Raw genomic sequence first — 18,075 nt, 5'->3', positions numbered from 1 at the left:
TGACGTTCAGAGACACACGGCAAGGGACAAGAAGAGACAACTAATCAGTTACAGTTTATCTGAGGACTTCGCATCAGTCTTATCACTGTGTTTATGGAACAAATGGGAGATTTAGTGACTCTCCATATTGTCATATCGTAACTAAATGCACAAGAATAAGTAACAAAATGGTACATGGAGCAGAGGAGAGGAGTCGCCCCAGAGGCAGATACACAAAGGGGCTCAAAGTCTTTTCACTTGGTTGAAACCTGGTCCTCACCACACCCTTTACACACCAACACACACACACTCTATGTGTGTGTCCCAGAGGGGGGTCATTGTATTTTTAAGTAAAAATTCAATAGAGAAGCAGACACACCTATAGACCACCTCCCCCCCCCCTCTCTCTCTCAAACACACACACACACACACACACACACACACACACACACACAAAACTAAAACCTTAACCCCCACAGAGCCCCTTGTCTAACTACACTCACAACACACTACAACACAGCAGCTGTGTTGTTCAAGGACTGTGTAATGATACATTAGTGCTGTTCAGATTCATTCATTCATAAACGGATGAGAGAGACAGGTAAGAGTGGAGAGAGACAGGTAAGAGTGGAGAGAGACAGGTAACAGTGGAGAGAGACAGGTAAGAGTGAAACGAGACGGGTACCACTAACTGAATGAAATGACTCGAGTCACTGAAAAGTGATGGGTCGCTCATGACCGATTCGTTCAAAAGAACTAGTTCATTGCCGCGAACGTGAACTAGCTCGTGCACGTCCTGAAACCGTTACGTTCACGCTATCGTTCATGCCCCCCCCCGTCCCCTCCCCCCGTACACAGGACGGGAGGGCGGGCTGTATGCGCAACGTAATAATAACGCTCCCGCGATGCCGTTTTTCACTAGAAAATAGCGCTACTGAACAAGATCATTTGAACGAATCTTTGCCGTGAAAGTGAACGAAATCGTTCGTTCACTGAAATTAATTTTTTTTTCCCCTCACCACTACACTCAAATGGACGGTAGGTTCCCATCCCTATAGTGAGAAACTCATACAGCGCTCTGATTGGTTCTGACCAAATGTAGAGTGGGTCACACATCATCCCGGCCTGATTTCAAACATGGCTCCGAGCCTCATGGAAGCATATGGAAGCCCCACCCAGTGGGAGACATTGATATGGTTGTTGTTGCAATGCAAAGTGGGGTAATAATGCCTGATGCTGTGGCACTAACATCTGAGTTGTGACACTACCCATCCCCCCCCCCTTCTAAAACAGACCCCCTGCCAGCCATTAATACAACCCCCCTCCCCCCACACACTCTCAAGGCTGACACTCACTTTTACCTGACCATCAACCTGTGTGTGTGTGTGTGTGTGTGTGTGTGTGTGTGTGTGTGTGTGTGTGTGTGTGTGTGTGTGTGTGTGTGTGTGTGTGTGTGTGTGTGTGTGTGTGTGACACAAAAAGAAAGTGTGGGGGCATGTCGGGCGCTGTGGTTTCCATGCCGACGAGGTGTGTCTTGTGTTTGCAGAACAAACAATAGTACCTTTTCAACAAGAGGGAGGGCCACTGTGTGTGTGTGTGTGTGTGTGTGTGTGTGTGTGTGTGTGTGTGTGTGTGTGTGTGTGTGTGTGTGTGTGTGTGTGTGTGTGTGTGTGTGTGTGTGTGTGTGTGTGTGTGTGTGTGTGTGTGTGTAGTAAGGTGTTCACACACACCAGACCATAAAGCTGGGTGGGAGTGGGCCCAACATTTTATGCCGCAATTCCAAGCCTGTTGTGCGTGTGTGTGTGTGTGTGTGTGTGTGTGTGTGTGTGTGTGTGTGTGTGTGTGTGTGTGTGTGTGTGTGTGTGTGTGTGTGTGTGTGTGTGTGTGTGTGTGTGTGTGTGTGTGTGTGTGTGTGTGTGTGTGTATGTGTGTGTGTAAGCACATGTGCACACATGCAATCCTGTATAATATGCATGTATGTCTGTGATGCATCAATCGTCTGCATGTGCTCGTGCGTGTGTGTGTGCAGTGTGTGTGCAGTGTGTATGTGATGCTGTGGTCTATAGAGTGTGGACCAGATTAGGTGGAGTTAACAGTGGGATTAATAGGGATTACGCTAGGCTGGTCCCTCTGGCCCCATTCACACATCCTGATACTCTGTACAACTCAATCTAGCCTGGCTACTTAACGCCAAAAACACACAATCTGCACACCAACGCTGCTGCTAACCACTTCATTTCACTCTACAATTAACATGTGAACATGACGCGCAAATATGTTCAAATTGGACAAAAAGTGGTGATTTAAAATGGTTTAAGCCTAACATGAATAAGCGACAGATAAGGCAGACTAGGGATGCTTTTTTTTTTACATTCTCATTGTCATTAATCTAAACTCATTATGGATTAATTGCTCATTAATCGACAATAAATGTCCTATCCACAAGAGACGAATGTGACCCATTAATGAATTACCAATTAATGAAATCATTTAATTCAATCCATTTTAAATCAGTGTTTAACAAATAGTCGCCTGACTTACTAAGGGAGATAAGCACATAAATAAAAACAAGATAAATAATGAATATAATTTAGTAATTTAACTGATGCATCGATTAACGGTTAGAATTGTTCCCTAGGGCAGACAAGACGGTAAGATAATATTAGTTTTGGTACATCAAATTTGTTTATGAAATCACAAGAAAATCCAGTATAATGATGCGTAAAAGTTAAATAAGCCAAGCTAATGACAACACACAAGACACATGACTCCCTTTACAAAACAGAAACCATCACTCCCTTTACTGACAACATTCTCTGCACAGATTGCTCAGAAAGCAATGATTCATATCTCAGACTATGCATGGCTGCTTAACTCTTTATAATGTGGATTCGAGTGTGTTTATCCATTTGCCTGAAATGTTTAACCACGTAAACCCTATACGTAGTTAACCGGATTCCCAAAACAAGGCCCCTTCCTATTTCTACTCTACAGTAAATATCTTCACCAAATATAGCAGATCTGCAAGCTCGCAACGCATCACTATGCGGCACGTTGTGAGCTTGTAGATTGTCCGTTTTGGCTGAATATTAGCCCTCGAACGGCAATAGTGAAAAGTGACAAAGTGCATTTACTCAAGTTCTGTACTTAAGTACAATTTTGAGGTATTTTTACTTTACTGGGTTATTTCCAATATATGTTTTACTTCTACTCCACTACATCTCAGAGACAAATATTGTACTTTTACTCCACTACAATTATTTGAAAACTTTAGTTTCGCAGATATAAATTATTACATTATAAAACATACATTAACCACTTTAGCCCTATTTTATACTTATTAGGCTATTATAAAACATTCTAGCACTTTTACTTTTGGCACTTTAAGTACATTTTGATATCAATACTTTTGTACTTTTACTCAAGTACATTTTCAATTACGGACTTTTGTTTGTAACAAAGTACTTCTACATCGCAGCATTGATACTTTTACTTAAGTGAAACATTTGAGTACTTTTTCCACCACTGCCGAACGGGAATGCTAGGATTCAAGTAAACCCAAAAAAATACTTGAAAGTGTTGGGAGCAGTACTGCGGTGAGTGTTCAGGATATCTGACAGCCTGTAGTCGGGTCAACTAGGTCTGTTAGCCAAGCATCTCGCTACCCCAGGATGCTAATAGCATTAGTGGAGCCAGCCAATCAGAAGCCCTGTCTCTAAACTCCAGCCTCCATCCCTCCCCTGACATCAGGAGGGGTGTTTACCCACAATGCACCCTGTGTAGGGTGTCCACACACGGGCGGGCGAGGTTAGGGCTGTGTGTGTGTGTGTGTGTGTGTGTGTGTGTGTGTGTGTGTGTGTGTGTGTGTGTGTGTGTGTGTGTGTGTGTGTGTGTGTGTGTGTGTGTGTGTGTGTGTGTGTGTGTGTGTGTGTGTAAACTGATGCTCAGACAAATCATCAGGTCTTGCGTCTGTCTGTTTGGTTTTAACATGCGTCTCTTCCTGTCCATCTCTCCTCCCACTCACTTCCTCGTTTCCCCATCTCCTTTTCCAACTCGCTGCCGGTGGTGGACGAAGTACTCAGATATTTTACTTAAGTAAAAATAGCAATACCACAATATAAAAATACTCTGTTATAAGTAAAAGGCCTGTGTTCAAAATGTTACTTGAGTAAAAGTACAAAAGTATTGGCATCAACATATACTTAAAGTACCAAAAGTAAAAGTACTAGAATGTTTTAAAAGAAATAGCAGCTCTACAAGCTCACAATGCGTTGCGGTGCGACGCGTTGTGAGCTTGTAGTTCGGCTGTTTTCAAATAGCCTATGTATAAAATAGGGATAAAGTGGTGTTTCATAATATCATAATTTATATCTGAAAAGTAACTAAGGTTTTCAAATAATTGTAGTGGAGTAAAAGTACAATATGTGCCTCTGAGATGTAGTGGAGTAGACATAAAAGTATTGGAAATACTCAAGTACAAATACCTCAAAATTGTATTGTACAGTACTTAAGTAAATGAACTTAGTTACTTTCCACCACTGCTTGCTGCCCCCTCCCTCTTGACAGCAGATTATTTCAGCCCCTTATGAACAAAACTACAACAGTTCTCTGTCAACAGAAACATTCCTCTCATGATAACATCTTTCTACTAGTTCATTTAAAATGTTGTGTTCTTCACACACACACACACACACACACACACACACAGAACACAGCTCAGTACATATCGTAAGTGTAATGTTGGGTGTGTTAATCACAGAGGCTGTTTGCTGTACTTTTACACAGTAACATCCAGAGAGTTTGTTTAAATCTCCGGCGTGTACAAATTGGAGCCTTACAGGTCAAAATGTGCACTCTCTGAGTTAAACTAAAAACTCTGAATTGTGCTGTGAACCTGCGTTGGTTTAGGGAGAAAAAGGCATGCTGGTATTTGCATATCCCTCCCTCTCTCTATCTCTCAATTCAAATGGAGCAAAAATAACATTCAAATGCAGAAATGATGTACTATTACAAGGGAACATGGCAACTTAGAAACTCTCTCTCTCACTCCCTCTCTGACTTACTTTCCGTTTTTATTTCTGCATCTCCCCCTCTCTCATTCGCTACCCTCTCTCATAAAACTGGTTTGGCGATGCCGTCTCTCATCTCTACCCAACTCACAACTCCCCCCCCCCCCCCCCCATCCTCTCTCTCACACTCTCTCTCTCTCTCTCTCTCTTTCTCTCTAGCAACAAGTGCTGCCTCTGAGTACCACCCCTCCCCCCCCTCTCTCTCTCTCTCTCCCTCCCTCTCTCTCTCTTTCGTTCGCTCTCCAGAAGCTATCTCAATCCTGGGCTGCCGAGCTCCGAGTAACAGCCAGCTGACGAAAGTGTTTAGTCAGCAAGAATGAAGAGGGAGAGAGAGAGAGAGAGAGAGATGGAGGGAGGGAGGGAGGGGCAGAGAGAGACGGAGTGCAACAGGGGGAGGAGAGACAGACAGACAGAGAGAGCACACTGTGGCAGGAGACATTCTTTAAACTCTCTCCCCTTCTCTCCATTTTTATCTCCATCCCACTCGTCTGTCTCTGTCTGTCTGTCTGTCTGTCGGTCTGTCTCTCCATCGCCTTAACCCGTTCACTGCCAGCTGTTGGCTGCCATTACTCAAGACAGACAGATCGGTTGCTACGTCTCCAGGGTGGAGTGTACCACTGAGGCTGAGTACAGGGAGGATGGAATGTTCCATTGTGTTGTTTGAGATGGGGGGGGGGGGGGTTACAGCAGGATGTCAAGACTTTCTGTACCGCAAGTTAACACAACAATGGCCTCCTGTCTGACAAAATGTTAACTTTGCACCTCGCAGTGTGCGAGGTTCAATGCTACATCTTGTTGTTCACATTAAAACTTTTGAAGATGGGACGTTTTTTTTCTCCCCCGTTGTGACTTTTCACAAAGGAATGATTTTTCTCTCTTTGGCTCATGATGTTTTACTAAATGGAATTTGTACAAAAGATAGTTTTGTTTTCTTAAAGTCATTTTAGGAACTTAAGAAAAATAAACTTTTAAAAAAATGTTGGAGGTCGACCGCCATGGGACCCCCACCCCTCAGGTGAACACAGTGCACAATGCAAAAACTAAATGAATTCACGTTCATTCTCTCTCTCTCTGACAAACAGTTATTTTATGGATGTTTGTGCTTGCCGCTTCAGACAGAACCAAAAGGAAAAGCTGAGAGGAAGAGAAGAGTGGTTGAAAGAGATGTGTAGCGAGGTATGGAGAGGAGAGAGAAAGAGAGAAGAGAGGCCATTGTTTCTCCACTTCCTCCATCTCTAACACTCCTCTTCTGATGAGAGCCTGTTTCACTTCCTGTTCTCACTCCTCTCCTCTCCTCCATAATGCCTCATTTTTTCCCCCCTCTTCCCTTCTTCAACCCCGCTTCTCTCTTTCTCTCCGTCTCGTCTCTCTCTCTTTATGAAGACAGTTTGTCAGTGAGAACAAAGGACACAAACACAGATAACTACTAACTGAAGAAATGAAGACATCACTCTGTGATAAGAGTGTGTGTGCGCGTGTCTCTTTGTGAGTGAGTGTTGTGTGTGCGTGAAGTTAGCAAAGGACACAAACTCATCTTTTCTTCACCTCCCCCACAGGTCGCTGCCTCCATTTTCTCTCCCTCTCTCTCACTCGCTCTCTTTCTCTCTCTCTGCATTCTTTCACAGTGTGATGGAGGCAGACTTTGGACCCGCAGTAAATACAGCCTTTATTTGCTACAGGCCGTGAACAGCCTGGAGGGTGGCTGTGTGTGTGTGTTGGACTTAACTGTAGGCGTGTGTGTGTGTGTGTGTGTGTGTAAAACACGGCGAAAGAGTGAGACAGAGGCCATGGGATGAGAGACATGAAGTGATGTACGTGTGTGTGTGTGTGTGTGTGTGTGTGTGTGTGTGTGTGTGTGTGTGTGTGTGTGTGTGTGTGTGTGTGTGTGTGTGTGTGTGTGTGTGTGTGTGTGTGTGTGTGTGGCGGCAGTAGTTAGCACCAAGCTGCTTATCAGTGGGACACTCACACCACACCCCTACGCACACACACACACACACACACACACACACACACAGGCATCCCATACAACAGGTCTGGCCTACATATTAACTGCTTTGTCAAACTGCTAACTCAACATTTATCCCAGTGTAACATAGGAAGACATTCATTCATTCATTCATCCCTCTCTCCATCTATCCCTCCATCATCTGTACGGTTATCCATCCCCCTGTCCGTCTGTTCATCCATCCGTCCGTCTGTCCATCCATCCATAAAAACACATTAATTTACTAATTAGCCAACATTGTGAGTTACTCCACAAAGGAATAACACAGTATTAGGGCTTATAGTTCATTCATATATTGGTTTGGTCTTGGTCAACAAAAAAGTTTATACATTTAATATTTATAGGAAACAAAGTGTTATGCAACTTATGAGAATAAAACAAAATGACGCGCACACCGTCTGCACTTGCACAATAGGAACACTTCTATTAAAGCAACGATTCGGTCACATCGACCTGAAGATGCCTGAAGAAGGTCTTTGTGCCCTTGCTTAACGTTGCTTAAATAATGAAAGTGTTCCTATTGAGTGTTCCTAAGTGGACGGTGTGCAGGTCATTTTATTCTCAGATTTATAAAAAGTGTATTTGTACTGCTTTTATGCTTTCTTCCATGCACATCATCTCTTGCCATCTAAAACTTTCAAACAGCCAACCTTGGTGATTTTTTTTATAGATGGGTTGATTAAATCAATTCATTGATTATACCACAAACTCCTATGAATATTAGTTGAGCAACAATCTTCCAGAATAGTTCTAGTAAGTAGTAGTAGCATAATTATAACATTATATTTATCCATCTAACCAATCATCTGATTACCTTGGGACCACTTGTTTTTAAATGGTTTAGTGTGTCATTACAGACATCCGTTTTTAAATGGATTATGTGACCTCAAATTATCCATAGAAAAGAGGTTATGCAATCAAACTTCATATACTATTAGCTATATTTAAACTACCTAACATGTTATTTACAGCATATTCACTGCTATATAAAGACAGCTGTGTGCATGTCCGTGCGCGCGTGTGCGTGCACAAACGCGAGCGCACACACACACACACACACACACACACACACACACACACACACACCAACTGTGCCGTCTCTCCCAACCAGGCCTAAATTTAAACACATCACCAGTAGTAGACCACAGGCAGCCATGGTGGGCTGTGAATTGAATTGAATTGAATTGAATTGTGTGTGTGTCTCTGCGAGTGTGTGTGTGTGTGTGTGTGTGTGTGTGTGTGTACTGGTTGAGAGGGTGGGCTATGCATGGCCAGGGGAGTGCATGTGTGCACTTGTGTGTGTGTGAGTGTGAGTGTGTGTGTAAGCATCCAGGACTTTATGTGCATGTATTTCTGGATCTTCCCACAAAACTCGCAAACTTGCAAGAGATGATGTCCGTCAAATATGTGTGTGTGTGTGTGTGTGTGTGTGTGTGTGTGTGTGTGTGTGTGTGTGTGTGTGTGTGTGTGTGTGTGTGTGTGTGTGTGTGTGTGTGTGTGTGTGTGTGTGTGTGTGTGTGTGTGTGTGTGTGTGTGTACACGGTGTACTTGTGTGTGTCCTACTTTAGCTCTATTCAGTCTACGTCTCAAATTACAGTCATCCTACTTGTCTCTCTTCCTGATGCATCCCTTGCTCTCTCTCTCTCTCCCTCTCGCTCTCATGAAGACTCACACTTTAACTTCTAACTTCCAGTTCCGTTCATAAGATTAGATTTGAAACCACACTGGCTAACATAAGCAACACTGTTAGCGTGTTAGTTGCCAAAACACAGGACAAAATCTTGAATTACCACCATAAAACACAACTTTCTTCATGAATCCTCCATCATTATTTTGATTCAGAAAGAGAAGGCAAGTAGGGGATTCTGTGCCTTGCTCGAACACAGTTGGTCGAGGGTTAACTGTAAATATAACCGTTAGCATTGAAGGGTGAGGCTTTTGTTTTTGTCGGAACCTGCAAGTTTAAATGATAAAACTAGAAGTTACCGCCGCAGTGTCGTTAAAACACAGATCAAGGTACAAGGTCAACTTTATTAGATCAAGCGGCGGACAAGACGGAGACACTGCTTTGATAGAGCAACTCTCTTTTAAATACTCGTCAATATGTCACATATAATTACACCTGAACAGATCTCGTCTGTATTAACCTTCACAAACACTCAGTCAGTAACACTTTCATCCACACTTGACTTGGGCTATTGTTTTAGGGTATGTTATGTTTTACTAACCACTTCAAAATGTTTTACAAAATGTTCATATTGGGCCCATGCCATGACTCCACTACTAGGTAAGTACCTGGGGGCACATGTAGGCCTTTTGCTCTGGATAAGCGTGTCTACTGAATGTCTAAACTGTCTAAATGGCATCCTCTGATGTGGGGAAAGGCTAACAGTACAGTCCAACATGATCACAGACAAACTCTTTAATATTGATCTTATTCCTACAGATCCATCAGTATCTTTGTCAAATGTGTGCAAATTCCCAAAATAGACGGCCCCCGCTTGTAAACACAGTTTAGTACTGAACCGACAGATCTATTAATACTCCTGAACGATCCATAACAATCTCACCGCAAACCGCACACGTTAAGAAACATTTGTTTGACCAGTACTAAGAAATGTTTGACTTGAGGACAATGAGTCATCCCTGTTAAGACCCTCTCACCCCAAAGGCTGTACATAGCACACACTATGTCACCAGCAGGGCTGGGAGTGTAATCCATTACAGATTACAGATTCAATTTAAAACAGACATATTTCAATAATGAAATGTTACTTTTAGATGGCTTACTAAATAAATTGTGTTAAATGAGAATACTGTATGCCCCCCCCCAAAAAAAAACAAAAAACAAACAACAACAAAGAAAACAGGCAATGTGTGTTGAAACAAACATTGTCCACCGTCAAGATTCTCTCACTAAAAGTTTGTCAATATAACACCAGTGAAGGTTTTGATGTTTTGATTTTAAACCAAGACATTCTTGAGTTCACTCTTGAGATAGAATTATAGTTAGTTATCACCTCGAAGTCTTTGCAGCCTACATGCATGCTTCCCCGTGTAACAAATTTATATGACTATGCTACTTTCCTTTAATCTCAAGTTTTTTTAATTACACAATTATGGTGCTTTTTACTGTGGCCTTTTTGCAAATGTAATCACCATTTTGATTACTTAACCGTCACTTCATCACCACATTATACTTTGTAATCAACTACGCAACACGGTTACATGTATCCCGCTCATTCCAAACCACAGTTAAAGACGGACGAGAGAGACCTGTGCGAGCACGTTAAAGATGGGAGGTGAGGTCACGACGAGTCAGGGGATGACACGGGCGACACTCAGCGCTTACTCAGCACCCATGATAACACACAAAGTAAAGCCAGGCTTCCATTTTGGATTGACCTACTGTCTCCTCTCCTCCTCTCTCCTCCCCCCTCCCCCTCCTGCCTGCCTGTTCCTCAGGTTGCTCTCCCGAGTCAGGAATTTGAAAAGCGTTCAACCTCATTCCTCTCTCCTCTCTCTCTCTCTCGCTCTCTCTCGTCTTCTCTCCCTCTCATCAATCTCACAAACACACCGCGGCCGCACGTCGAGTTAGCTTAGCCAGCTACGTTTAGCTTAGTCAACTACTTTTCAAACACACACACACACACACACACACACAGGATTGAAAAACTAGAAACTACACCATTTAAAACTCGCATCGCCTTCCCCTCTCAAGTATCTCTCTTACGCCCTTGTTTTCATGAAATGAACTTTGAAGCCGTAGCAGCAGTGTGATTTGAGGTCCATCCGTAACAGTGGAGCTTCCTGGGTGACACTGTGGTGTGTGTCTTTGTACTGAGGAGGATGGGGGGTGGGAGGTGAGAAACAGAGACCATTTGGCCAAGCTAACGACTTCAAAACACCCTCCCCCGCGCGCACACACAACACACACACACACACCTCTGCCCCGACCGTCTTGTCTTTCTCTCTGCTTCTACCTTTCCCCCCCCCCCCCACACCCCCCAGTCCACCATAGTTTGGAGAGTCGCAGCCCTATCCCATCCCAGTGACACCTTTAAGCTCTGCGTTAATTTAAATGTGTGAAGGTCTCATCCTTCTCCTCGCTAATCGACGAGGGCCCATCGGCCACTTGTTGCTCAAGGTCTATACTGGCCACTTTAGCAATTGACCAACTTTAATAGCTGAGCTACAAGCTCACAATACATCGGGATGCGACACGTTGCCACGTTTTTTTAAAATGCAAACTTCTTTTTATACTTTATTGGCAAGTTTTAGGTCGGCTATTTTCGCATGACACTGTCGGCAAGTAGCCAACCATCACCTGTGTTGTTGTAAACATTCTGTTCTACCATCCCCCCCAACTTGTCCTGTGCTCTCCTCACTCTGCTTTAAACACCTTTGTTAACCGTTCACCGGACTACTCCCTCCCTACATCCTCCATTTTCTCCCCCGCTGTCTTAACTTCTCCTCATCTGACTTAACAGTCTGTTAACCTCCCCTTTGCCCCCTGCTCCTCCGCCGTACCTGCTGCTGTAAACCTTCACTGTCACCTCCTCTCCTCCCCTACACCTTTCTTGAACCGTTAACCCAATCTTCTCCCTTCTCCCATGCCCTCCTCCTGTCCAGCCGCGCAGGGGACAGAACATAATCTTATCTATAAAAGGCAGGTCTATAAATAGCAGCTGGGCAGAGAGAGAGAGAGACAGAAAGAGAGAGAGAGAGAGAGAACCAACAGGCATCAACTCATCTGCTGATATTGAAAGGGTGTCCGTGCATGCGTGTGTATACGTGTATGCGTGTGGAAAGGGAGGGGGGCTCCTAAACCGCAGCGAGCAATTACCAGGGCAGGATCAGTATCAGAATGTCTTTAATGTTAGAGTACGGTGGCCTGTAAGGGATATTTGTCCCGGGGACTCCTGGTACAGCAGTGTGCTGTCACAAAGTACATACTGACACACACATATGCACGCACACGCACACAAACAGCACTACTGACAACTGTCATACTCCAGAGTATAAATTATGCTTTAGAGCTACAGGTATGCTGCAGCTAATTAGCATGCTGACCTGGATGTTAGTTTTGATGCTATCACTAGCATCAGTTTAGCAACAGCTGACTCTGTATAAAGTGTATTATATTATTATTATTATTAATAATAATAATCATCTATTTCTTTTTTTTTGTCTTTTCCCATTTTTTTTGCCAATTATGGAATATGGATGTGGTGTTTTGGAACCAAAGCTCCTTACACCTTGGGTCGGTGTGATTTTAAATCCATTAACAGTCCTCTGAACCAGCGACTGACTGGCTGTGCTACCTAAATAGATGGCATCAACAGATTAGCAGACTAAGCTAATTGAAAAGAAGCGATGGAAGAGAGATGGAGGGAGAGAGAGAGAGAGAGAGACAAGATGGGAAGAGGAGGAGGAGGGGTGGAAAAGGATGCACAGAAAAAGAGGGAGAAAGAGAAACGGCAGGCCAATGACCCGAACCGTCATAAATAAATAACAAACTGAGCTTCCTCGTGTGTGCAAAGTATTTCTTGTACACTTTATAACTTAACCTCTTCTAGTGACAATTTGAACACACGCAAAACTATGCAATCGTTGTGTGTTTGCTGTAAAATCCTGAACGTTTAGCTCCGATAATGTAAAAACTGACCCGCAAACTGGTACACAGTTAAATCCTCAGTGTTAAATTAACTCCAAAGAGTGCACAAATGGACCTCTAACTCTGTCTCAAATGAGATTTGCACACTCTCTGAGTTGAATGAACGCTGAGGGTTTTACGGTGTGTGTAGACATGAGTTGGTGTTGTTAACTAGTGTGGGTCATTATGATTCATCACATGACAGTCAATGGACAGAGGGATAGAGGGATGGTGAAAGGAGAGAGATGGATAGGGGGATGATGGAAGGAGAGATAAATGCAGAGGGATCGAGGTAGGGCTGCACCTATCGATTAGCTTTGTAGCGATTATTCTATTGATTACTTTTTGTATTAATCGAATAATAGAGAAGTGAGATTAACCACTTAAGCGTTATTTTATACTTCCTAGCATGACTGTGTCATGCAAACTTTTTGAAAATAGCAGATCTACAAGCTCAACATTTTTTCTTTTTTACTTTTCAACTATAATGACATGCCCAAACTAGGGATCTAATACGAATCAATTATTTTTACTAAATGATGGATTATCAATCTTTTCTCTAATAATCATGATTAAATCACTTAACTGTTGCACTCCTAGATAGAGGGATGATCGGGGGAGGGGGGGGGGTAGATGCTGAGGGATAGAGGGATGATGGGGTGAGACATGGATAGATGCAGAGTGATAGAGGGAGGGGGGAGGGGGACTTAGAGGAGGTCTAATATGGAGACAATAGTCTCTGAGGGAGGAAGAGACCTTTTAATTATCCTGCTACAAACGGCTTCCCTATGGTGAACACATGGCCCAGTAGAATACACACACAGTCACACACGCGCGGGTGCACTGACACCCGTACACATGTACACACACAATTATAATCTTACTTTTAACAAACACGCAACCAATTTCCATCTAATTGGGCCTGCCCTGGTTAAAACGTTTAAAATAAATTACTAATTAATTTTAACTTCCACTTTTTGGAAGAGTGAACACAACAATATATATGCAAAGTAAATCTTTCATCTCCTAAACCAAAAATGTAAGCTAGCAACCAGTTTGTTTTAACTCTGGGCGTAAACTGATCACTGGTCTGTCTCTACCAGGCCTGAGTTTGGGATAGTTTGTTTTACCCTCTCTATGTTTCATCACCTGTAAAGAAAAGTAAAACAAGCATCCCTCCCTCTTTCCATCCATGCATCTCTTGCTTTTCTCTCTGTTCAGGCTCTGTCATGTCTTTACACGATCATGACTGCAGGCAGTGTGTGTGTGTGCCACAACTCCCACAAAAGCACATGCAACAATGGAGGATGAAACATCCTTGTGTGTGTGTGCGTCATAATCTATGCAACAGACACCATCACGACAAACAACCAACACCACACAAACAAAACACTACTGAACTAATCCCAAGTATCCCACTGCAAACTAACTGTACAAATACATCCAGTTGTGCAATGAGGAAGCCAACATCCACATCACGAAGGGGCCTCTGACCGCCCTGTCAGAGCACATGCACACACACACACACACACACACACACACACACACACACACACACACACACACACAGACACACACACACACACACACACACACACACACACACACACACACACACACACACACACACACACACACACACACACACACACACACACACACACACACACACACACACACACACACACACACACACCACACGACCGTACCATGTTGCCATGCTGGAAGATGAGAATTCATCAAAAAGGAAGGAAAAAAACTTTCATCAAGTTCACCCGAGGAAATCACATGAGGAATCCACACACACATACATTTACTTTGATGCTTAGATTAAACTGCCCCCTCCCACACACACACACACACATAAAACCCCATACATCTTTATCATTTATCATCCATCAGTAACCGCTGTCACTTATAATGTGGAGTGGAAGGGCGAGTTAATGTCCCCCCTCCCTGTGTGAGAGTGAGTGTGTGTGTGTGTGTGTGTGTGTGTGTGTGTGTGTGTGTGTGTGTGTGTGTGTGTGTGTGTGTGTGTGTGTGTGTGTGTGTGTGTGTGTGTGTGTGTGTGTGTGAGATCTGCGCCTGTCGCCGAGGGCCTCGCTCGCTCGGCTTCAGTGTAGAATTTCGTAATGGAATGCGAACTGCTCATCCGGATCTCAACTCCTCCTGCCTCCTTCCGAGAGGAGAGGAAAGGAGGAGAGGTTGACAGAGAGAAAGGGGAACGAGGAGAAGGAGGCAGAAAGAGATGAAGGGGAAAGAGGAACAACACATCGACAGGCGAGCGCTTTACCAGCTGTCTACAAAATAACCATCATAAAAACAAATCATCATGTACGAAAACTATCAACAGGTTGCATCCTTCAAACTTCAGCAACTGTTTTTAAAAGTTCCTACACACAGCGGCATGACAAGAAGAGGGAGGAGAGAGAGACAGAGGGAGAGAAAGGGAGGGAGGGAGGGAGGAAGAAATGCCTAGCAACCATTATCTAAGCAGTATACGGGCTACGTTGCAGTTCCCCCAGAGACAGAAAGGGAAGAAAGAAGGGAAAAAAAAACACACCCATCAATGCATCACCTCTCTTCTCCGCCATGAGGCTGGAGAAACTTTGACAAAGTTACACCGACAAACCAGCCTATCAATTATTGACCCGAACAAGCGATAAGACTAAGGTTTTATGCAATAAAACTTTTTTTTTAAAAGCCCACATGCAGCATCCCTGCCCTAATTATAAGTTATACCACTAAAACATTCTATGTCAACCCCCCCACTGTGTGTGTTAAAAAGTTAAGACCAGTCCATGTCAGGGTGAAAAGAGAGGCTAGTAAAGTTATAACCTTTCAAATGGAGGGATGAGGATGTCGAAACAGTTTGTAGCAATGGCTGGTGAGAGAGAGAGACAGAGACAGAGAGGGGGGGGGGTAGGGAGGGAGGAGTGGATGCAACAGGCGGCGTCAACCGGTCGAGGAGGAGGAGAAAATAAACTATCTTCCAACTTCTATTAAAGCCCCCCAACACTGACTGAGTGACACAAACACACCCCGATGATGATGATGATGCGCCCCCTCCCCCCCCCCAGGTCACGCAGCAAACAGGCTCTAGTTTCTTCAGTTAAACTTTAGTTCTGGTGGTGTGTGTGTGTGTATGTGTTTCTTTCCTTCCTGCAAGGTCATACACACACAGCGGACTGTAGCTTTAACAACACATGGCATGGTTAAGAGAAACGAGGCTCTCTCTCTCTCTCTCTCTCTCTCTGACGATGATCAAAGTGCAACCCGAGATATGATGATGATGAAGATATGGATGCTCTGGGGGTTTCGACTTTGACCCCCCCCCCCTCCTCCCCCCCATCATCATCATTATCATCAAAATAAAAACATTCACTAATGCAGAAACTTTTATTTATGCTTATAGGGAGGCATTCATAGCTATAACGTCGGTTAAAAGTGACGTGTTCAAAGGAAAAAGTTAAGTCCATCGACTTTAACCAGCGAAACCATCCCACGTACATCAGGTCTCTCTCTTCCTCATCATCGAGCGAAACCCCCCTAAACCAAACTTTTACAGAGAATGCCAACAACAACAACAACCTAGTCCTTAAAACATTCAACCAAACAAACTAAACGACAACTTTGCGTGCAACAGCGTCGTTTGTTCGGACCTTATCTTATCATTTAAAGCTAATAACGCGAATGAGGAAGGAGAGAGAGAGAAGAGGGGGTCAAATTCCACCGCCTGAGAGACAGTCCACGCACCGCACGGATGAGCAGCATCAGCACGCAGCTAGAGAGAGACGGCGGGCCGCGGCGATGGACGAAACAAACTCACCCTCTACATCTCTCTAGCCTCTAGAAACTCGCAACTTTTTCTTTCGACTTTGAGCAACTTCGTATCCAAAACCGCGACAGCAGCGGCCCAACACATGTGATGATCACCCCGACCACGCACACATCGACGACGTGCGCGTGGATGAGACCGAATCCAAAACTTTTTGATGATACATTTAAAGGGGAAAGGGAAGGGGGGAAAAAACAGCGACTTACGCTTGACTTTGTTGGGGTTGAGCTGCTTGCGCCGAGACATCGCGGTGTGGTGGTGCTGGTAGCGATGAAGATGTAGAAGTAATAATGAGGATGATGTTGAGGATGGAATTCAGACAAAAAAGAGAAGCTGCCACAAAGTTGTTCCGGAGAGAGAGAGAGAGAGGAGGAATCAAAATGGCGTTTCTCTTCTGAAGGATGTGCAAAGTCCGACCAAACTTTGTTCGTCTCCTCCTCTCTCCTCTCCTCTCTCTTCTTCTTCTTGATCTCCTCCTCTCTTAGTTCGGATCACTCCTCCTCTCCTCCTTCTCCTCCTGATCAGATCTCCGCATTAATTAATCCTCCTCAAACGATCCCGGGGGGGAATCAATGTAATGAGGAGGGGGGAAGAAAAAAAAAAGAGACTTGTTGGATGGAGGTGAGAGAGAGGAAAATAGTTTTGCTTAATTCGCTTTCCTCCTCCCACACTGGACTCCCAATGCGCTGCTGCTGTTGCTCTCTCTCTCTCTCACCCTCCCTCTCTCTCTCCCCGTGTCTCTCTCTCTCTCTCTAAACCTGATAAGTAAAGCGCATCACGTGTTTGGTCTCTGGTCTCCTAGGGATGTGGCCGAGAGGCTGTGCAACGACTGCAAGCATCTCTCTGTGTGTGTGAACGCATGAGAGGAGGAGGAGGGGAGGAGGAGGGGGGAGGACGGCGAAAAAAGACGGAAGGGGAGAGAGGGGGGCTGGGGGAGAGGGGAAAAAAAGTTGTTTCTTCTTTTTTTTGGGAAGAAGGAGGAGGACTTTACAGCGTGGTACCCTCGATCTGCACACTTTAGCTCTCTCTCCCTCTCTCTTTATCTCTCTTTCACGTCGAAGGACAACAACCAAAAAAGTTTACTCCAATCTCTTTTTCACGTCGATTGCAACTGTAGATGCGAAAATAAAAGTTATCCTGCTTTAGAGATGGTTTTAAAGTCGTGTTAAACCGTGTGTGTGTGTGTGTGGGGGGGGGTATTTCTTTGATGAGGATAGGCTGATTAAGTGATTATAAATGAATACAAATACCAAAAGGACATGTCAGACTTACTGACCTGCTGGCTGGGTGGGAAGGAACCTGTTTGATTAAATGCTTTATGGGAATAGGGGAACTGTCCTGATCTATAATTTTTCTTAGTTTCAGTTGTGAAGTGGGGTTCGGCATAGCTTTAAATCCTCTCAGTGCCAGTCAGTGTAAAAAAATGGACCTCTCAGAGTAAAATGAACACTCACACTGAGTTTTTTTTTTTTTTTGCTGTGGTGGAAAAGGTTGTCACATTTTTTACTGAAGTAAAAGTATCAATAGA

At 44.0% G+C, this 18,075-nt stretch overlaps 1 protein-coding gene across 3 annotated transcripts in view; it reads right to left on the bottom strand.

The window, feature by feature from the left end:
• Positions 1 to 17,411, bottom strand: part of LOC311038867 (ras-responsive element-binding protein 1-like) — a 69,348-nt gene extending 51,937 nt beyond the window's left edge. For all 3 annotated transcript variants that reach the window (XM_084048485.1, XM_084048484.1, XM_084048486.1), the window contains exon 1: positions 16,754 to 17,411. Coding sequence is in view for 2 of the 3 variants with exons in the window: in XM_084048484.1 (XP_083904610.1) it covers positions 16,754 to 16,793 (40 nt within the window). In the remaining variant the exon portion in view is untranslated. The remainder of the gene's footprint in view (positions 1 to 16,753) is intronic.
• Between the last annotated feature and the right edge of the window lie 664 nt (positions 17,412 to 18,075).

The sequence above is a fragment of the Gymnoscopelus microlampas genome, assembly GCF_963454915.1.
Source record: "Gymnoscopelus microlampas genome assembly, chromosome: 22".
NCBI classification, from domain to species: Eukaryota; Metazoa; Chordata; class Actinopteri; order Myctophiformes; family Myctophidae; genus Gymnoscopelus; species Gymnoscopelus microlampas.
Note: the sequence above shows the minus strand (reverse complement) of the source record. Positions and strands in the feature narration are given on the sequence as shown.